Source organism: Lithobates pipiens, unplaced genomic scaffold, assembly GCF_037356315.1.
Source record: "Lithobates pipiens isolate NorthernLeopardFrog02 unplaced genomic scaffold, aLitPip1_a1.2 Scaffold_8, whole genome shotgun sequence".
Classification (NCBI taxonomy): Eukaryota; Metazoa; Chordata; class Amphibia; order Anura; family Ranidae; genus Lithobates; species Lithobates pipiens.
The window spans coordinates 364538874-364561859 of record NW_027507903.1 but is presented as its reverse complement, the minus strand read 5'-3'; the positions used below and the strand labels follow the sequence as shown (position 1 = coordinate 364561859).

General features: G+C 42.8%; 1 protein-coding gene across 2 annotated transcripts in view; it reads right to left on the bottom strand.

Moving 5' to 3' along the window:
• WWC1 (WW and C2 domain containing 1) overlaps nt 1-19346 on the bottom strand; it is a 231890-nt gene extending 212544 nt beyond the window's left edge. The window contains exon 1 of one of the 2 annotated variants that reach the window (XM_077473485.1): nt 18758-19346. In XM_077473485.1, coding sequence (XP_077329611.1) covers nt 18758-18876 — 119 coding nt within the window. In that variant the 5' untranslated portion in view covers nt 18877-19346. The remainder of the gene's footprint in view (nt 1-18757) is intronic. The other variant, XM_077473484.1, reaches the window with a different exon arrangement.
• Nucleotides 19347-22986: the final 3640 nt, after the last annotated feature.

The following is a 22986-nucleotide window of genomic DNA, read 5'->3' as shown; positions in this document are numbered from 1 at the left end:
TAGGGGTATCAGAGTAAAGGGGGCTGAATACAAATGCACATCACACTTTTCACATATTTGCAAAAAAAATAAAAAATCTAATCAAAAACCCATTTAGCATTTTCCTTCCACTTCACAATTATGTGCCACTTTGTGTTGGTCTATCACATAAAATACATGTAAGTTTTTGATTGTAACATGACAAAATGTGGAAAATTTCAAGGGGTATGAATACTTTTTCAAGGAACTGTATGAAGATACAAGTAAGAATATAAGCGAAAATAGGTGGAAAAGACCCACTGTTGGGCACAAAATGCACAAAAAAGAAAAATGCTTATGTCGCAAGTTTTCAGGCTTTCCCATTGCCTGTGGGGCCAAAAACATGCAATTCTGCCCAAACAAAAACTCAAATACTTTTTTGTAGAACAGTAGAACAGTGTTCAGATGTGAACGGGCACCATTATATCTTTATTATAAATGTTCTTGTGCTTCACAAAACGTCCATTTGCCAAAATGGAATGTCTATTTAAAAAGGAACTGTATAACGCAGTGCAATTTTACAAATAAAACAGCACAGGTTATTATGCCAAGAAAATCTTTGTAAATAGCAGTCACCCTATGAAGGCCAAAGTAGCATACATGCCTTTGTCTACTATATTCCTGTCGTATGTTTTCCTAGTAATGAAAATGAATTTCCATTTCCATGGCAAGCAGCAACGGGACGACAAAACTGAAAAGCCTACTTACATTTGCTAAGAGAGAAACAGAGGACAGAATTTTCTACCCCCAGCAAACAAAACCTGTAGTCAACAAGTACACATACCACTAGGCTATGCCAAGAATGCACAAATCCTTCTGCAAAGGCTGAGAGCTGGACTAATCATTCATCCGGACCATAAAAAAGAAAACAACTTGGTTAACCATTCATCATCCCATCGAATTCCTCAGGCAGTGTGCTGTTAGGGAAAGAAGAATTCGAAGTTAAAACTCCTGGAAAAAAAAAAAAAAATAATAACGATTTGGTGACATTTTTCATGTAATAATCCAGCACGAAGCCAGCACTGTCCAACTGTTTCAATACACGACAAGATTTGTTAGCACTTCAGTTATTGTAGGCCTAGGGCTTTTTCATGCTTTTCAAATTTTATTAGTATAACAAAAGGCCACAGTTCTTTTGAGCACAGAGGCTGTAGGTACATTTGCAATACAAACATACAGTATTCATGGGCATGGCTCAGTGATGGCCACGTGAAGACATGCTTCTGAGGAGCTCCCAGCCGACCTACACCAATGTGACCACTGCATGATATCACATAAAAGATACAAGACCACATCGGCACCCTGAGGGAACTGACCCACAACACCTCAGAGTGGGATCCAACAATATTTCAGTGACCCGCAGCGCAGTTCGCCGAGCACCATTGCTACCCGCTCCACATGGATCCCGCATGGAAGACAGTGCCACTCCATCTCTGACTGGGAATCATACCTCCTCTCCTGACCCTGATCAGCCTTCGGGGACTCCCGCTGCCTTCCGTGCCAAAGTGGCGGGACCCTCGCAGTACCCGAACCGCCTGGAAGAAGACCTCAGGACCATGCTGCAGGCCCTCCCCATTGAGTCCGACATTGAAGCCCTGATCATCGACATAGAAGAGGCTCACAGCAGAGACATGCAGGAGGTGAGGGCGGAAATGCACTCCCTCTCCGACCGATTGGACTTTGGCGAGGCCTCTATATCCCCCCTGGAGAACAGAGTTTTGGCCCTGGAGCGCTCACAATCCTCCGAGGCCACCACAGCAGTAGATATGTAGCTCCACCTGGAAGACCTGGTGGACCGCAGCAACTTGCACCTGCGGGCCTCCCGGAGGCCATGGGCATGGAGGACTTAGCGGCGACTGTGACAGTTATGTTTCACAAAATACTAGAAGGCCCACCACCCTCCCTGGAGCTGGACCGGGTGCATAGAGCCCTTGGACCTAGGTCCTCAGATCCCAACAGGCCCGAGAAGTTCTTTGCAGGCTGCAACGATACAGAAGGAACTCATCCTCTGCAGGGCCTGGGAACACAGAGACAGACTTTGATGGAGCAGCGTTGAAGATCCTCCCAGACCTCTCAATAGCCACACTTCAGAGTAGAGCCCTATTGCAACCGGTCCTGGACTTGGCCAGACTCCATGATTGCGCTTACAGGTGGGGGTACCCTCTAGCCGTCATGTTCCGCAAGGTCCAGTCCTTCACTCTGCACTCACTAGAGCACCTCCCTGCCTTCTATGCCTTTCTGGATGCGGAGCCGGAGCAGGTACACAAATTGGCTTCAGATCATCCCTAGACCATCGGGCTGCTCGGGCCCCTCCGTTAACCGTAACAACCAGCCTGCCCGGGCAGAGTTCCAGCTGGAAGTCCAGTGCACGGTCCATAGACCGGACAAGTGAGTCTTAATTACCCTTCCTTGTTGCCAAGCATTTACACCACTGTGACTACTGATCCCTCTAGTTACAAGCTGTCATATACCTCTGCTTGCTAAAAGGACTTCCTTGCCATGCCACCTGGTAACCCCTCTGGATCCCCTCACCCGTGGGATGATACCTGGGGCCCCCCTCATACCTGACACTACCCCACCTGACGCCTTCCCAGCACACGTGTGTTGAGGACAGGGGCCCACACATCTGCCACCTATCTTGCAGGATGAACTGCCAACAATCACGGTCAAATGTGAAAGTATGCTCAGGTTATATGATTATATATGGCTTCCCCCCACTTCTATGCATTTATGGTAGTTCTCTAATATGCTTACTGTTAAATATTCATGTGAGACATGCCTTGCCTAGACTCAACTCAAACCTCTCCACAGCCTCAGGGTCTTAGACCCCTAATGTTGACGGGGGTACCTCAGCTGGGCTGGTAGATTTCTGACTCACCGACAGGGGGGGTGGGGGTAGGGTTGGGTCAGATCCTTCCCTTATGGAAATCTCACACTCAAAAGGACTTTGCTCCTTAATGTTATTTTCTGTGCACAGTGCCCAGCGGAGCAGTAACTGATATCTGAGGAGGGGAGCTCCTGTAGCGGAGTGAGAATTGCTGCTGCTTTGCCTCTTTCTCCCCTTGTGGGGCATCCCTGAAAGAGACGCATGCTATTGCAAGATTTGCACCGCATGAAGACAGATGTCGCTTTTCAGGAAATGCATTTTAAGGACGGCAAGTTGCCTATCCTGAAAAATATTTTTTGCTGGCAGTGTACAATTCCACTAATGAGTCCAACAAATCGCGAGGCGTGTCCATACTCATCTCAAGCAAGGTCCCATGGACTTGTGTGGATGTAAAGCCAGACTCAGGGGGATGGTATCTCTTCCTGAGAAGCACGACTGGTGGTACCGAAATTACCTTTGCGTGCCTATATACACCTAATGCTCACCCAGACCTCTATCACCAAAACCCTAGATTCATTGATCGAGTTCTCAAGAGGTCAATTGATACTTTGAGGCGACTTTAATACCCCGCTAATCCCGTCTGAGGACACCTCCTCAGGTCACTCCTCAATACCCCCTAGCTCCAAGAAACTAAATCGCTCGAACCTTACACAAAACACAATTAAGGAGATGCCTGGTGCCTTCTTCACCCCTCTGAAAAGGATTACACTTTCTACTCCCCGCCACATAAACAATACTCCAGAATTTACTACTTTCTCGCCCCCCACTCCCAGCTACAGGCTGTCCATGATGCATCGATCGGTCTTATTACATGGTCAGATCACGCCCCGATCCTACTGTCCTATGCAACCGATTGCCTCACCTCCAAGACGAGAACTTGGAGGTTAAATGAAAGCCTCCTACAAGATGAAGTGGTGATCAAAGACATGATTAGAGAATTGGATTACTCAATTAACTACCCAGAGTGCTCAACAGTGCCCTGGCTGTTCATTAAGAACTACAAGCTAACAGCCAAAAAAATAAAAAAATAAAAGGTACTTGTAGTTTGTTCATCAATTAACAGAACTATTAAATGATGCGCAAGGGTGGGCGGAGCCTTGCATGACCACATTTTGTTTTTAAATTATGACAGCGAATTCGGGGAGAAGATCCCCAGCTCACTGTCACTAGCACTGCATGTGAATCACAAAAGGAACACACTGTGTGAACAGGTTCCATCCTTTCAAAAGGTTATTAACCAGTTCCCAACCGATCTATAGCTAAATGATGGCTGGGCAGGACTTTCGTAAAACCGGGTGAACGTAAAAAAAAAAAAAAATAAATAAAATAAGTAGAAATCCTGATCACTTCCCGAGATCAGTACAATGTAACTATGGTAACATATTGGCACTGGTGACAGTATGAAAAAAAAAATACATTATAATAATACATTTTTTTTTTTTTTTTTTTTTTTTCTTTTTTTGTCCAGAATATTTTGTAAAAATTTGAAGCAATGCAAAAAAAAAAAACAAACAATCTACAGCTTCAAAAATATAAAAAAAATAAAACAAAAACCCCAACTCACAATGCTTATTACTAAATACCTTGGACTGTCTACTTTCCAAAAAGGAGTCATTTGTGGGGTATTTCTACTGTCCTGTCATTTTCGGGCCTCAAGAAATGAGGTTATCAGGATCAATACATTTTCAGATATATGTGCACACCATCGTTTGTGGACTTTCCTACAGACTAAATAATATATACTGATTTGGGTTATTTTCACCAGAGATGTAGCAGAATACATTTTCACCTAAAATTTATGAACAATTACTCTTTTGCTAAATTTTATAACAGAAACAAAATAAAAATATGTTTTGTTTTTTTCAAAAACGCCAGTCTTTTTTCATTTATTTAGCAAAAAAAACCTGCTGATCATTAAATACCACCAAAAGAAAGCCCTATTTGTGTGAACAAAATGATAACAATTTAGTTTGGGTACAGTGTTGCATGATAGCACAATCATTTAAAATGCAACAGCACTGAAAGCTGAAAATTGGCCTGGGCAGGAAGGGGATGAAAATGCCCGGTATTGGAGGTGGTTAAATATTTGTCATATGGAGTTATGAAAAATAGTTTAAAAAAAGTATATAAATATTTTCTGAAAAAGGTATCTACACTGTTTTGCACATAGTACCTGTATGCATCAAATGTTAAATGTAGTTATACATTTCCTTAGTAAAGACCAATGACAGACCCTTCTGTCAAATAGGAAGACCACTGGCAGTGTAAGAGAAGAAAGTACATTATATGGAGTTTTCTTCCCACAGTTATTTAGTATTTTCTATTATGGCAGTCAGTGTTGCCTGTTCTGCCATGTAAATATCAATAGTTAAAATAAAATATAGTACCTGTTATATAATAACATCTGATGCAGGAAGAAACTAGAACATCAGTTATTTAATAAACACACTGGTTGTCATATACACAATGTCCTCTGGTGATGTGACCCAATAAAAGCAGTTTGGCCAATCACACCCAAATCACTGGAACAGCCTAGTTATGCAATATTTCACATAGCTTTACACTGAGTCAAACATCGTATCACAAAACAAATCATTTGCTACTCGTGTGAGCTACTGGGCAAACATAAGCAAATGCAAAATAACTTGGAAAAATAAAAAAAGATTTATCACGTGGGATGTAAAAATAAACTCTACCTAAACTGTATTTATGGGACCATAGTATTCATGGACTGTCATTTTTTAAAACCAAGATCTGGCCAGACTATAGGGGTTCTTAAACATTTTAAATCAAAAGAACTAAAATTAAGAGGTGCTCCAGTCTCCCCCAAAAAAGTCAAAGTCAGCAGCCACACGGGCCAAATTGTTCTCAGGGCTCCTATGATGCCGGCTCCACAGAGAGCTGGTCACAATCTCCTGCTTTTGCAAATTGGATGTGGAAAACCTTAAGGAAATTGCATTATTGTAGTGTCAGAAAAGCACCAACAATGGCCACATAGTGGAAATCAAAAAAAAAAAAAAAAATATGATAGATAGATAGTGCAACCAATTACCTTCAGAAGTCACATAATTAGTGAAAAGATGTCCACCTGTGCGCAACTTAAGTGTCACATGATCTGTCATTACAAACACCCACCTTTTTGAAAGGTCCGAGAGGCTGTGCAACACCTAAAGCCTCGTACACATGATCTGATTTTCGTGCAGGAATTGTGTGATGACAGACTGTATGCCTAAAATCCAACCATTACTACAAAGTATTGACTTTAGGGTGGTGAATAGTTATGCACATTGACTTTTTCTGTTATTTTGTCCCGTTTGTCGTTTGCTTCACAATAAAAAAAAAACAAAAAAAAAAAAACCACACACACACACACACACACACACACACACACCACACCCACAACGCATCTTCAAAGTTGTAGGCATGTTCTGTAAATAAATGATGCAAATCCTCAAACAATCCATGTTAATTTCAGGTTGTGAGGCAACAAAACACGAAAAATGCCAAAGGGGGTGAATACTTTTGCAAGGCACTGTATTTATATTAAACTGTATCCCGAAGAGGGGTTTTAAGAGGCATTTTCTTAACGTGTCACTACTTGATATGTGCTCATCTTGATACCAATAGTAATGTCAATACATAAAAAAAAAATATCAAAATAAATAAAATTAGCCCCACCCCATTGTCACTTTTTTAATAGTATACAATCAAAGTATTTTATTGTAGCCTCTCTCTTACCCTTATATCTGAATTGACAACTATTTTAAAAGTCCTGGGGGTATTCCTTTCCTTTTGCCATCATTACAAGGTAAGCACACACACACACACACACACACACACACACACACACACACACACACACACACACACACACACACACACACACACACACACACACACACACACACCTACCTCTATCATATTCCTTTAACCACTTCAATACTGGACACTTTCACCCCCCTCCAACCAATTTTAAGGTTTCAGTGCTCTTACACTTTGAATGACAATTGCATGGTCATGAGACACTGTACTCATATGAACATTTTCTTTTTCCACGCAAATAGAGCTTTCTTTCAGTGGTATTTAATTACCACTGGGTTTATTTCTTTTTTGCAAAACTAAAATAAACAGAACATTTAGCAATTTTATTTTCTAATGTCCCATACACATGATCAGAAATTCCATCAGAAAAAACTTGGATGGTTTTTCTGACAGAATTCCGCTCAAGCTTGCCTTGCATACACACGGTCACACAAAAGTTTTCTGAACTTTCGACCGTCAAGAACGCGGTGACGTACAACACTACAATGAGCCGAGAAAATTAAGTTCAATGCTTCAGAGCATGCATGATTTTTGCGTGTCCGAACTACATACATCCAAACGCATTTTCGGATAGGAACTTTTTCCGACTGAAAAATAGAGAACCTGCTCTCAATCGTTTGCTGGCTGGAATTCTGCCAGCAAAAGTCCAATGGAGCATACCCATGGTCGAAATTTCTGACCAAAAGCTCACATCCGACTGATGGGTATATACTTATAACCAGGGCAATGATGATCAGTGCCCTAATTATCAGTGTAAACAATGTACTCGCTGTGCCCTGTCAGACTTGACAGTAACTTGAAAGCCTGTTTACACATATGCAGCCGGGTATTGGACACAGCTGATCACATTGTAAAGGACCCTTTACCGTGATAAAAGGTGTTTTTATTTATTAATTTAATCTTTTTTTAAATGTTTCTCCAATGGTAGATGACCAGAACTGTGTCCTACCAGTTTCAGGCCCAGGGACTGCATCTGGTAATGCCTGAATGTGAGGGATTTGATTTTCTGCTGGATGAAGCCTCAGAGTCATCTATGTACATATAGATGGACCAATAGACTCTAAACATAATCAAAGTGATACATGTAGAATGTACAGATACCAATATAATGCATCTAAAATATGCAAATGGAGGTATCCTGTATAATACATAAAGGAGAGTGCTGAGGTGTATTTATACAAAAATATTATTATTATTAATAATAATAATAATAATAATAAGTATGCAGAAGCTTCTGCAACAGGGACTTTTATTTTCAAAAGACAAAAAGTACAATTAATATTACATACATACACACAAAGAAATAGGTTGCAAATTTAATATATAAGGTGTAAGAAAATGGTCAGTCTTCAGCAACCAGAGGTCTTACCACTAGTGCCCCCATTCACCCATTCCCCCCCATCAGTGCGCCATGCTAATGCGTGCTTTCTTTGCACGTTTGTTGTGCGACAGCATAGGACAGCCCAAACCAGATTGCAAAATGCACAAGCATATGCCACAAAGCAGACCAATAGAAATATTTTATATACAGGGTCACAAGTAGGAAATTTCACATAAGGGCGTAATTTACAGCAATGTGAATACCTGGTTGAACATCAGGAACTAGAGACCCTGTACCTAATTTATCTATTCCATGTATATAAATAAATAATATTCAGCGCAGCACAGTCGAGACGAATTGCACACACAAAGTGATAAATTACCCAAAGATGTACAAATTCAACTGTGCTAAATAAATATATATATATATATATATATATATATATATATATATATATATATATATATATATATATATCTCGTCTCGACTGTGCTACGCTGAATATTATATTAGTTCTGATCAATGATATGGTGAAAAAAATAAAATACGTTTTTCAAATTTCACCATATCACTGGACACAACTTTTTTATATACAATTGTATTTTTAGTGCAGCACTGTTGATTTACACACACACACACTTTTTTTTTTTATTATTATTATATTTATTATCAAATAAAAGATCAAGAATATAGACAAAAACAATAGTAGCACAAGCTTCCATGTTGTGTATTTAAATACATACAGACATAGCATACTACAGATGCAGGAGGTCAGTGTCATGATGTATCTAAGAAATATCAAATAATCAGCAATAAATATGCAAATTATGGCCAACAAAGTAATCACTTATAAGATATATAATTAAGGAAGGCCATGAATGGTGCAAATTTTAGGGGGCCGGGGGTTAATCGCAAGTTGATTGATCAACTTGATACATTCAGGATGCCCACACACTGTCCTGATCTAGGCTGGTTCCTGCTGACCTGCCTTAGTCTCATGGCTACCAATACATTATCTATCCAGCAGGGGAACTCATGGAGCTCCAGGTAATAGAAGTCTAGGTACACCAACGGAGATGCATAGTAGATAATAGTAACTCTCAGTAAGGCTGGGGGGGGGGGGGGGGAAATAGAGGTTATACATATAAAATGTATAGAACAACATATTCTACAAGGATAGTTTGGTGTAAAAATATGGCGACCACAAGGTATTCAGCGGCACAGGAGGCCAAGTACACCTTAATGTCAGTAAAATATGGCTGGGGGAGGAAGCAAAATGATAGAATGGTCAGGGAGTACCGAGAGGTGAACTGGGTGTAGCAGAGCAGAAAAAAAAAAAAAAAAAAAGGGAGGACCAATAACAAAAGCTTTAGCTTCTGGGCAAAATGCTTCAAGGCAGAGTTTACCGCGCTGCCGTCATATTCGGCCTGTGGAGCACATGCCGTCGCAACACACAGGTTTGGTGATCCTGTTCGTTTTTAACAGTTTTAAAAGTGAGTATAAACCAATATGGTGCAATATTAATAAATTGAAATTACACAATAGAACTTAAATATTCTACCCACAGACGACAAAAGTGTCTTTGCAGTGTTCATACATCAGGATTATGTGCAATGTCCTTTCCAAAGAAACACCAGTATGGTCCATGTAGTGTTCATATCTACAAGAATATATGGGCTAGTGAGCCTAAAATTCCTCTCACTATGCTAAATATATGGGGGAGGAGTGATTTGCACACATTTGCATGTAAAATACAGGACAAGTAGCGCAGATTTTTATATTTTCTAAAATCACAGTGCCAGTGTGTGAGTAGTTACATTTCTGCCTTCATCGTCTAACATTGATACAATTAAAGGGGTTGTAAAGGTAATTTTTTTATTTTCTAAATAGGTTCCTTTAAGCTAGTGGATTGTTGGTTCACTTACCTTTTCCTTCGATTTCCCTTCTAAATGTTTTTTTTTCTTTGTTTTCTTTGTCTGAATTTCTCACTTCCTGTTCCTCCCCAGTAAGCTGTTCAGTAAGCTGTTCTGGCTGACTAACCACCAGCTCGGATGATGGTGAGAAGTTTACTGAGGAGAAACAGGAAGTGAGATATTCAAAGAAAAAAAACATTTAGAAGGGAAATCAAAGGAAAAGGTAAGTGAACCAACAATGCACTAGCTTAAAAGAACCTATGTAGAAAATAAAAAATTTACCTTTACAACCCCTTTAAACGGTCTAGTTACAAATTGTTACAATTGTTTACAGGAGCTGCAGTGGCACAGCATTCCTATTAGGCCTCATGCACATTGGATAGCCATTGACTGCCTAACTGGGAAAATACATCATGATTTGACATTACGTACCAGGTTTATGGCTACAGCTAGATACCATAACCCCAAGATTATTTTTTCCCTCAGGTGCCAGTCTTTCTAATAAAAGTGGTCTGAGCAGCAGATTTGCCACTGGGTTACTTTTAGAAGCGGCCAGAGGGGTCGCTCCTTACCATCACTTTCCGGTGGTTTTCGGGCATTTCAGGTTTTTTTGGGAAGCCCAGAAAACGATCTGGCACTGGCGGCGGCTAGGCATGGAGATTACCAAAGGAAAAAGATGGCCTCTGCTCATCTCAATGCCCTAAGATAACAGGTCATGTTTTCAGGATTTCCCTCAGATGAAACGGCTGTGGTAATTACTAAGGCAGCGAAACTGATCAAATCAACTGTACAAAATAATGGAAAGCCTGGAAACATGACCTGTTGGGGTGTTATATATATATATATATATATATATAGAGGTCGACCGATATATCGGCCGGCCGATATATCGGCCGATATTTGCCGTTTTTTAATTAATCGGCATCGGCCGATTGTGCTGGTAAAAAGCCGATATAGTACTGCAGCGGGACTTTGAAATGACTTCTCTAATAGAAGTCAGTGTAAGTTGCCATAGAAACCCTTTCCTCCTCTCTGGGCAGGCTGCCAAGAAAAGAACTAAATGATACAATGTTTACACTTCAATGAATGAAGTCATCTCTGTGTGTAGAAGTTCTCAGTTTAACCATTTAAAAAGACTAAATCTTTTCTGACACTTGTTGCTTACAAGTAAAAATCCAGTATTTTCTGCCAGAAAATCACTTAGACCCCCCAAAAATTATATATATTTTTTTAGCAGAGATCCTAGGGAATAAAATAGCGGTTGTTGCAATATTTTATGTCACACGGCATTTGCACAGAGGTCTTTCAAATGCATTTTTTGGGGAAAAAAATACACTATTTAAAAAATTAAAAATAAAATAAAAACAGTAAAGTAAGCCCAATTTTTTTTCGTCCAAAAGTTTTGACTACCTGTTTTTATTTAATATATAGTTTTTTTTTTTTTTTTTTTTTTTATCTAATTCATACATACAAGTAAACTGATAGGAGGTTTGTTTTGTTTAATAAATGTTTAAATGTAAGAAATTTTCTGTATCACTTATGAAGGCTGCTTTCACACTGGAGCGGGCAGGCGTTCATGGTAAAACGCAAGTTTTAGCGGCTCTTTACCATCATTTTAGCGGTGCTATTTGGCTGCTAGTGGGGCACATATAACCCAGCTAGCGGCCAAGGAAGAGGTTAAATGCGCCCATGAAGCACCGCTGCCAAATCGAATTGCATGCGCTTCGGCAGTGGTGCCCATTCATATCAATGGGCAGGAGTGGTGGAGGAGCGGTATACACCACTCCAAACGTGCTGCTTGAAGGACTTTTTTTTAAGATCCTGCCAGCGCATCGCCTCAGTGTGAAAGCACTCTGTCTTTCACACAGACTGCAGGGGAGCCATTTTGCAGGCACTTAACAGGCGCTATTTTTAGCCCAAAAGTGCCTGAAAAACGCCCCAGTGGGAAAGATGTGTTAGATCAAGGGGGATTTAAAAAAAATATATATAATAATAAAAAAGGAAATAAATAAATAAAATAAAATCGGCCTAACATATCGGCCCAAAAAAAAAAAAAAAAAAAATCGGCATCATATATCGGCTATCGGCCGCCATGATTTCTAAATATCGGCATCGGCCAGAGAAAAACCCATATCGGTCGACCTCTAATATAAATATATATATATATATATATATATATATATATACATACATACATACATACATATATACATATATACATATACATACACACACACTTTTTTTTTTTTTTTTTTCTATCAAAAAATACAGATTTTTACTTGTAAGCAACAAGTGTCAGAAAAAAGCCTGGTCCTTAAGTGGATATTTTTAACACTGCTATTAGGGGAATCTGAGTAGTTTTGTTTCCCCTGCCTCTAAACAACCCTCTGTGTAAAGCTATGGGGTTGATTTACGGAAGGCAAATCTGCTCTGCACTACAAGTGCACTTGGAAGTGCAGTCGCCTTAGATGTGAGGGGAAGCGCTGAAATGAGGGGAAGCGCTGAAATGAGTGGAAGCTCTGCTGATTTTATCATCCAATCATGTTCAAGCTAAAATGCTTTGTTATTTTCCTTGCATGTCCCCCTCAGATCTACAGCGACTGCACTTCCAAGTGCACTTGTAGTGCAAAGTGGATTTTCCTTTAGTAAATAACCCCCGTGTGTCCATACATATGTAGGCATTTAGAGGCAAAAAGGAAAAACCCACTGACAGATTGTCCAAGAGCAGTAGTGTTTTGGCAGAAAAACTGGTTGACATGTGCAAATGCATCTGAACGCGTGGTAATGCTAGGTGCATCAAGCACTTATGTGGTAATGCATTTCAAAGGCCAGAATAAATGAATATTCTGGCCAGAGAAATTAGTATCCAAGCACATGATGTGCCTAAACTTGTTTACAAGCGTGAAGCATTTTTTTTCTGCCAAAACGCTGTTGTCAGGAGGAAAGGTGTCAAGGAGTGGAAGTGCAAGACCGATCTAACTAAGCTTCTTAAAACTGCTCACACCCCCCTTTAAATACTATTCTAACTACCCTGTAAAATGAGAATCCCCACCTATAAAGAGGGTGTTCTGGTCACATAATCTCCCCGGCTTCAGGGGAAAGGAGAGCACCGAAAACGACTCCAATGCCTTTGTGACTTTACCCATAGGCTTACTATGGGGCATCTATCTTCGGCTGTCCCTCCTTTCCCCTTAAGCTGGTCATGTGACTGGAGACTAGAGTACCCCGAGAATAGGCAAGTATAAGCAACTTCCTTTCACAGGGTAGATATAATAGGAATTATAAGTGGGTGGAAGCAGGTATAAGGCTGGATTCACACCTATGCATTTGTAATGCTTTTTGCACTACAGAACGTGTTCCATAGGAAACCATATTAAATGGACTGTAGTGCAAATCTGCAAAATGCACTAAAACTACATAGGTGTGAATCCAGCCTAAACCTAGTTAGATCGATCCTGGAACTTCCACTTTAACACTACTATTCTATTCATGAAAAAAAAAAAAACATTGCAGACCTAATATTAAAAAAAAAAAAAAAAAAAAAAAAAAAAAAACACACACCACACACAAGTAAAGGACTGCAACCACAGTCAAAACGTGTATAATATATATCACACATACACTACTTTTTAATTACCAATTAGTAGGGCCCAAAGATCAAAAAGCTATAAACATACAATAGATAGTATAGCAATAACAACCGATTTGTTTATAGTTCCTGTATTAGTCAGCCAACCTATGAAGTGTTATTGTACACTACTGAATGTTTCCCAAATCCAAGGCAAATCTTACTGAAATGAAACCTGAATCATCCAAAAACAAAACACCCTAACTCCCAAAAGTCCTACTGCATACAGCTCCTAATAATCGGCATCACTTCTCCAATGATTTAAATTCTATGAAAAAAAAAAACTTTGAAAACATGTACAATAGCCGAACAGAGGAACCAATGAAAAGAATGAAGATGTGAGTGACGTTGTGGATGGAGGAATCTCCCCGACAGCTACTGCCACTGCGGCTGTCAGATCACTCATCTGATGGGCTGCAGTCACTGTTCAGGCGAGAATTTTCCACCAGGCGGCTCAGACTTTCAGATCAAACTTTGTAGCAACGAACGATGCCAACAGCCACCCATGGCTCAAATAAATGCCAATTCACTGAGAATCATCCAAAAGTCAAGATGTTTACTGCCTGCATACAAACTGATTCCCCTAAACAGGGGTTTTAATGTGACCCTCTTTTGCTCAAAAAAAAAATAAAAAATGAAACAAAGCATAAACGATAAATAAAAGAACAAAATGATGACTTACTCATCACACTGCAAGTGGTAGAAAGTGAAGATCAGCAGCACAGGCAAGTATAAACTGTGTTCCTTTATAGGGGTCATTAACACGGGTCCAAAATCAGTGTGCAGCTCCATGTGATAGTCAATGGAGTAGCAGTGACTCAAACTCATCTACACGTTCACATTTGACAGGTATGTAGGGACAGATGCACAGCCCTGAATGCAGCGTCTATCCAAGGCCATGCATCTGTCCCTACATGCCTGTCAAACTCGCATGTGTGGTGAGTCCATACAGGCACTGGGTCTCCAATGACTAAAGAGCTAAATGCCCAGTGTGTATAGGGCCTTAAACTGTGGGCAGAGGGTAAAGGTTCTCCATCCAGCACTGTTGCTGGAAGCATGACTATTTCTAGGAGATGCTGACAGCTGGACAGTGCAGCTAGCAGTACGTGTTTAGGGCAATATGTGCCCAGAGATGAATGCCTGAAACAGACTTCTTGCATTTTGGGCATTTGTCCCTGAGCTCATACTGCACTAAAAAATGTTACTGTTGCACGGTCCAGACGCAGAAGCTATCAGCCTCTCAGAGTTTGATAGGCTGCTGGCAGTGGGGCTAGATAAAGCACCTTTCCCTACTGCCTGTAGGTAGATGCCAGCGCTCCATGCAGCGGAGCTGAATGCCCAGTGTATGTGAGACCTAACACAGGATGCCCGTTTGTGCCTCCAGGCTGCTCCAGACAAGTAAACAGCTCTTTATTCTGTATGGGCCTCTATGGAGAAGTCCCTATAGGCTGGGCTTTTCTTCAGTTATTCAATTTCATCCCAGAGAGAGGCTTTAAGATTTTGTAGCTGCCATAGGACAGGTTCTTAGGTGGCAGTAGTAAGAAGAACAACTTGTTGTACACATCAGTAATGTTACTGAAACTGGTACAAATGCTTGCCTGAATTAGGCGCAGGTAGTTCTAAAGGCAACCACCACCAGAAATGTTAATGCTTTATTGAATTCCCCTGAGAATGTCTTTTCTGTAATGAATGCCTTTTCACTTCAACAATGCTTCTCCTCCATGACAGATCATGGGAAAAACACTAATGCCATTGTCATGAAAGGGTTGCTATACAAAATACAATAAAGCTTAACACACATTAGTGGAATTCCAGTGGGAAGTTTTTTTTCCCCCCTCATTAGTTTGATTTTCTAATCGTTAGTGGGAATCAAATCGACCAATTTTTTCAACTGTAGTGATCAGCAATTTCCAAGGTGCAAGATAGAGAAACCTTTCTACCAAAAATTAATTTCTAACACTATATGTGGTTTTCACTGAAGAAATCATTTTTATTTGTTTTTTGTTTATACAACATCTGTCAAATCTCTTCTGGAATTATCAAATGTATGGACCAGAGTTTTCATACAAACATCTACAAATGTGTGTGGTAAGTTTCAAGCAGATCTTCACCAATTCTATGAAGGTCATCTCTTACACATTTGTAGAATTTTTTTTAATACATAAAAAAACTTACATTACTGATTTTCTTTCTGAACTTTCACCCAAGGGAAGATGACGTTGCAGAGACTTGTGCATGTGCAGAAGCCCTGCAGAGTGTCTGCGTATGCATGAGGTCTCACAAACAGCCTCCTGGGAGGATTAATGTAAACATCCCACAAGGTGGGTGTGAGATGTCATGCATGTGCAGACATGCTGCGTGTCTCTGCTAAGGAACTGGTAGATGCCTATGGTGTGTCTGCGCATCAGAAAAGTGATCTGGTACCTGTGCAGACATGCCATGTAGACCCATCAAAGGTCTGTTTCACACGGGCTTCAATTTGTATTAGCCCCTTTTCACACGGAGCACCGGCCGCTCATTTAACGTCACTTCTGCGCCACTTTTCGTCCGCTAGCGGGGGAACTTTTAACCCAAGAGAAGGGGTTAAAAACACCTGTGTTGCATCACTACTGAAGCGCTTTGGAAGCTCTGCCCATTCATTTCAATGGGCAGGGCGTTTTGGGAGTGGTGTATACATCGCGGCCAAACCACCTCAAAGATGCTGCTTGCAGGACTTTTCCTAATGTCCCACAAGCACACCGTCCCAGTGTGAAAAGACACACTAAACTGAATGGGAGGCGGTTTTCAGGCGCTATTTAGAGCCCATTTTTAGTGTTAAATGCCTGAAAACTGCCTCAGTGTGAAAGGGGTCTTAGAGTGAACAGCAAGGTTTGATAAAGCATTTTTAGAGCTTTCAGCAAGCTTTGTTGAAGCTTTTAAAGTGCCATTCAGCTCCAGTTTGTAAATGTTGAATGCAGATCCTAATATGAATGCCGATTACTGCTTAAGGCTAGGGATGAGCTCAGGTGTGTTCGCATGGACCACGCGCTAAGCCCGCCAGGAAGTCATCACAGCGCTGCGCTAATCACAGGCAGTGAGACATTGCCCGATCTCTGTAGCCGCACATCGGAGCAATGTCTCACTGCCTGTGATTAGCGCAGCGCTGTGTCGACTTCCTGGCGGGCTCAGCGCGTGGTCCATGCAAATACACCTGAGCTCATCCCTACTTAAGGCCTGGTTCACACCTATGCAATTTTTAGTGCTTTTTCAGATTTGCAGAAACACAGTACAGTCCATTTAACATGGTTTCCTATAGGTCACATTCACATCTATGTTTTTTACGGAACGAGCCAGGGACCAGCAGGTTGTGTTTTTGGTTCCATAGACTTCAATGGATCAAAAACCATGTAATGAAAAATGCACCTGGAATGTGCATCAACTGTAACCTACAGAGGCGAGAACCAGGCCTAAACCAAGCTGCCAGCCAGATTCAGCACTTCTTAAAAACCCTAGCAGCTTTCTTAATGTGGCAATCAGCACTCCCATTAGGATCTGTGTTCAACATTTACAAATTGGGGTTAAATGGTACATTGAAACTTTTAGGCTGGGTTCATAGTGCAGTGTGGAGTGTTGGGTCTGCTGCATCCCTGTTCTCTGTTTCAGGGACACATTTTTGGCTGGATTTGGACCTGAAATGGACCAGAAGACGCACAGGACTCTTCTGCAACCACCCCGGAGCTGTGGGAACCGGCTCCATTGAGAGCCGCTCACAGTCTCCTGACATGTGAACTGGATGCAGAGAAATCTGCATCTAATTTGCACTAGTGTGAACCCAGCCTTAAACTTGCAGCGTGTCTGTGCATGCGCTGGATCGCCATTAAAGTGGTTGTAAACCCTTTACAACCACTTTATACTACAGGCAAGACTTTAATTAGGCTTATCTGAAGCTACAGGTCTATCTCCTAAACTGGTTTAGGAGATATCCCCTGTATTTGCATGTGCCGACGTCATCGGCACATGTGCACTTAAGCAATGGCACGTACGCGCCGTTGCTTTAGTTGTACTGTGCCATTACCAGCAACTAAGGATGAGCTCAGGGATGTTCGCATACTCCACGTGCAGAGCCCGCCAGGAAGTCGGCGCTGCGCTAATCACAGGCAGCGAGACATTTCCCAATCTCTGCAGCCATGCATCGGGGCAATGTCTCACTGCCTGTGATTAGCGTTGTGCAGTGCCAACTTCCTGGCGGGCTCTGCACGTGGAGTATGCGAACACGCCTGAGCTCATCCTTACCAGCAACTCCAGTGACATCACTGCGGCTCCGGCCAATTACAGCGCCAGAGCCATGATACCCGGAAGTCCCCACCCTGGAGAGATGTCGGCCACCGGAGTAGTGAATGAGGATGGCTGTAGGGGCTTCGATCTCAGGCAAGTAATTCATAATGAGCTAGTATGCTATGCATACTAGCTCATTATGCCTTTGCTTGCAGGTTTTTATTTTGGATTTTTTTTTTAAAGGTTTACAACCACTTACTGACCGTGTATCACATATGTGCGATGGCAAAACGGTTTTTAATAAGGTTGAGTTCAGGCGTGTTCGCATACTCCACGTACAGAGCCTGCCAGGAAGTCGGCGCTGCGCTAATCACAGGCAGCGAGACATTGCCCGGATGCGCGGCTGCAGAGATTGGCCAATGTCTCACTGCCTGTGATTAGCGCAGCGCCAACTTCCTGGCGGGCTATGCACGTAGAGTGTGCAAACACGCCGGAGCTCATCCTTACTCTTTAACGACGACATGCTGTGCACATGCGTCGCTGGGTGGTCAATGTTCCTATGCTGAGAACACGCTCACAGCACAGAGGCCGAGCTGTCAAAGACAGGATTATCAGTAGCGGGTGGGAATGGTTTTTGGTCACGTGACCACTGTGACCGCCAATCACAATGGTGGCATGATTGCAGATTGTTTCCGCCCCTCCAAGGGGTTCAGAACTTTTTAAAGGGATGCGGGAATAAGTTAAAGATGGCAGCACAGGAGAAGGGAGAACTTTGGCTTTAGGTAGGAGAACCCTGGACTCCATGGTCTGGAGACACGGACAAGCGGTGAGAAGTTTTATTTTGGGGGGTTGGGTAGGGTGAAGTTCATATTTGTGATGAGCAGGAAGAAGGATGAGAGAGGGCTCCCACTTACCTGTCCCTGGGGTCTATCCAGCTGGTAGTTTGATTGGTGTGATCGATGTAGTAGACCTTCCCATCTACATCTCTGGCTTCCTCCCAGCCCTGTGGTAGAGGTAATTCCTTCCTTAACATGTCCACAGAGGGTGACGTCCCCCATAAAGTAACCCTTTGTATCGGAGGAGTGATAAGAGAAGAATCCCAGGAGCTCGGAGGTGACAGGGGACAGCCCTACACACACCGCCCACCCTGGGAGGGAAGGGGGCCAAGTTTCCCGAGGTGGTCGGAGGAGCTCTCCATGGCTGCCAGCTGGGCTCCTCCAGGCCGGGGAAGAGTTGGTGGAGTACACGTGCGATGATCGGGCTCTCCCCCTTCCCCGGTACGAAGCTCAGTGTGATCGTGTCGGATCGTCCATGTTCTTCCTTCGGATCGTGTGTGGCCGCTCTTCCCTGGAGGGGGGTGACTCGTTGGTTAAAGGGGTCTTCCGGGGCGCTGATGTAATGGGGACGCTCCTTGCCTCTGCCCTTTGCTCTTCCCCTCGGTGCCTCTCAGCTGCTGGTTGGCTTTCCGCCTCTGATGCTGCTGAAACTCCGGCCACACGTCATCCAGGTGATTACTGTAATGCAGGTAATAGACTGGCACTGGAGAGCTCCTACTGTAATGACACGAATAGTGGAGCCTAGGACACAGATGGTGCTCACCCCTCCCCCTTCTCTGCTGTGAGGATGGGAGGCTGATAAGCACATCCATAACACATTCGATTCCTATCACTATGCTATGGCGGGGAAATGTAGGCCTCACTCGCCCCCTGAATAGGTGATATGTAGCCTCCTCACCAACTGTTTTATCCTGAAAACCATGACCCACCACACTGCCCCATTCACTTCAATAGGCCAGTGTTCATTTCTTCCACAAAAAGATTTTCCTCTGTTTTTGTCAGCTGCATGTTTTCAGTGACAAAAACTTAAAAATTACATTTCTAAAGAGATACTAAAGTCTTGTTTTTTTTTGTTTGTTTTTTTGTTCAATAAAATAACAAACATGTTCTACTTAACTGATCTGTGCAAAACCTCCTCTTCTCAGGTCCCTCATCAGTGCTCCTGGCCAATGGTGTCACTAGGGTTGGTGTTCCCTGGTGGGGTAAAGCATGGTGTCACACCCCCCACCCCCCCTGGAGGATAGAGCTGGGATGGGATCGGGTGGGGAATGGATGGAGCCAGGGTGTAATCAGGGAAGATGGATGGAGCCAGGATAGGATCAGGGGATGGATAGAGGCAGGGTGGGATCGGAGTGGTGGATGGAGTCAGGATAGAATCAGGGGATGGATAGAGCCGAGAAGGGATCGGGGGGAGGGGGGTGGATGGAGCCAGGATAGGATCAGAGGCTGGATAGAGCCAGGATAGGATCAGAGGATGGGTAGAGCCAAGGTGGGATGGGGGGGATGGATAGAGCCAGGATGGGATTGGGGGGTGGATAGAGCCGGGATGGGATTGGGGGGTGGATAGAGCCGGGATGGGATTGGGGGGTGGATAGAGCCGGGATGGGATTGGGGGGTGGATAGAGCCGGGATGGGATCGGGGGGGGGATGGAGCCAGGATATGACCAGAGGATGGATAGAGATGGGATGGGGGGATGGATGGAGCCAGTACGGGATCTGGCAGGGTGGAGCCAGGATGGGATCAGGGGGATGGATAGTATCGGGGGTGGATGGAGCTGGGATGGGATCGGTAGGATTAATGGAGCTAGTATGGGATGGGGGAATGGATGGAGCCGGGATGGGATCTTTGATTTGGGGGGGGGGGGTTAGAGGCTATGTGCTAGGGGAGAGGAATTGTGCTGGGGGAGGGGGTCAAACTTCAAATCTGCCCTCCTCCTTTTATTTCTAGTACAGGTCCTCTCTAACCCAAAACAAAGCACCCCCTAGCGCCTACAGTGCCTTGCGAAAGTATTTGGCCCCCTTGAACTTTTCAACCTTTTTCCACATTTCAGGCTTCAAACATAAAGATATAAAATTTTTATTTTTTGTGAAGAATCACCAATAAGTGGGACACAATTGTGAAGTGGAACGAAATCTATTGGATTTTTGAAACTTTTTTAAGTAATAAAAAAATGAAAAGTGGGGCGTGCAAAATTATTCGGCCCCCTTGCGTTAATACTTTGTAGAGCCACCTTTTGCTGCGATTACAGCTGCAAGTCGCTTGGGGTATGTCTCTATCAGTTTTGCACATCGAGAGACTGAAATTCTTGCCCATTCTTCCTTGCAAAACAGCTCAAGCTCAGTGAGGTTAGATGGAGAGCGTTTGTGAACAGCAGTTTTCAGCTCTTTCCACAGATTCTCGATTGGATTCAGGTCTGGACTTTGACTTGGCCATTCTAACACCTGGATACGTTTATTTGTGAACCATTCCTTTGTAGATTTTGCTGTATGTTTGGGATCATTGTCTTGTTGGAAGATAAATCTCCGTCCCAGTTTCAGGTCTTTTGCAGACTCCAACAGGTTTTCATCCAGAATGGTCCTGTATTTGGCTGCATACATCTTCCCCCTCAATTTTAACCATCTTCCCTGTCCCTGCTGAAGAAAAGCAGGCCCAAACCATGATGCTGCCAGCACCATGTTTGACAGTGGGGATGGTGTGTTGAGGGTGATGAGCTGTGTTGCTTTTACACCAAACATATCGTTTTGCATTGTGGGCAAAAAATTCGATTTTGGTTTCATCTGACCAGAGCACCTTCTTCCACATGTTTGGTGTGTCTCCCAGGTGGCTTGTGGCAAACTTTAGACGAGACTTTTTATGGATATCTTTGAGAAATGGCTTTCTTCTTGCCACTCTTCCATAAAGGCCAGATTTGTGCAGTATACGACTGATTGTTGTCCTATGGACAGACTCTCCCACCTCAGCTGTAGTTCTCTGCAGTTCATCCAGAGTGATCATGGGCCTCTTGGCTGCATCTCTGATCGGTCTTCTCCTTGTCTGAGCTGAAAGTTTAGAGGGACGGCCAGGTCTTGGTAGATTTGCAGTGGTCTGATACTCCTTCCATTTCAAAATGATCGCTTGCACAGTGCTCCTTGGGATGTTTAAAGCTTGGGAAATCTTTTTGTATCCAAATCCGGCTTTAAACTTCTCCACAACAGTATTACGGACCTGCCTGGTGTGTTCCTTGGTCTTCATGATGCTCTCTGCGCTTTCAACAGAACCCTGAGACTATCACAGAGCGGGTGCATTTATACAGAGACTTGTTTACACACGGGTGGATTCTATGTATCACCATCAGTCATTTAGGACAACATTGGATCATTCAGAGATCCTCGCTGAACTTCTGGAGTGAGTTTGCTGCACTGAAAGTAAAGGGGCCGAATAATTTTGCACGCACCACTTTTCAGTTTTTTATTTGCTAAAAAAGTTTAAATTATCCAATAGATTTCGTTCCACTTCACAATTGTGTCCCACTTGTTGGTGATTCTTCACAAAAAATAAAAAAATTTATATCTTTATGTTTGAAGCCTGAAATGTGGCAAAAGGTTGAAAAGTTCAAGGGGGCCGAATACTTTCACAAGGCACTGTATATCAATTTGTCTACCAGTGTTCCTCCCTCTCTCTAGGCTCATGTTCCTGTCATCCTCAACCTCAGAAACAACATCTGAATCCAGTAATGGCTGGGCATCATCAAGGTGCAAGTGTCTGATGCTGTGGTCAAATAACTCAGCTGACTCCTCAATAGCTGATGTTGGGGCTATGGCAGGAATATATGTGGACAAGGAGGCAGGTTTATCCACTCTGGTAACTGCAGAGGACTGCACACTTGTCTCTGCTTGCGTGACAGAGGATGAGGAAGATGAGGAAGGTTTAGTAAGCCAGTCCACCACCTTCTCTGCATGCTGTGGTTGGATAGCACGGGCAAACTCACTAAACAGAGGAAATGTTGCCCTGCCTGAGGACCGACCACCACATCCACCTTTGCCTGTGGACACATTTGTTGCTGGCCCCCTTACAGTGCCAAGGGAACATCTGCCTCTCCTTGTTGTCCTCCCAGACATTATTGGGAGAGAGGGGGCAATGCTTATAAGCAAATGAAAAGAAGACGTTGAAATCTGTATGTAGATGCACTTTAATCAATGTAAAGAGGTGTTTGGTGCACTTTCATTTGAGTAGTCACACTACACAGACACACTCCATGGATATACTACAATATACTGCAATATCATGCGCCAAACTTACAGGGACGCACAGAACTATATGGCGTTAA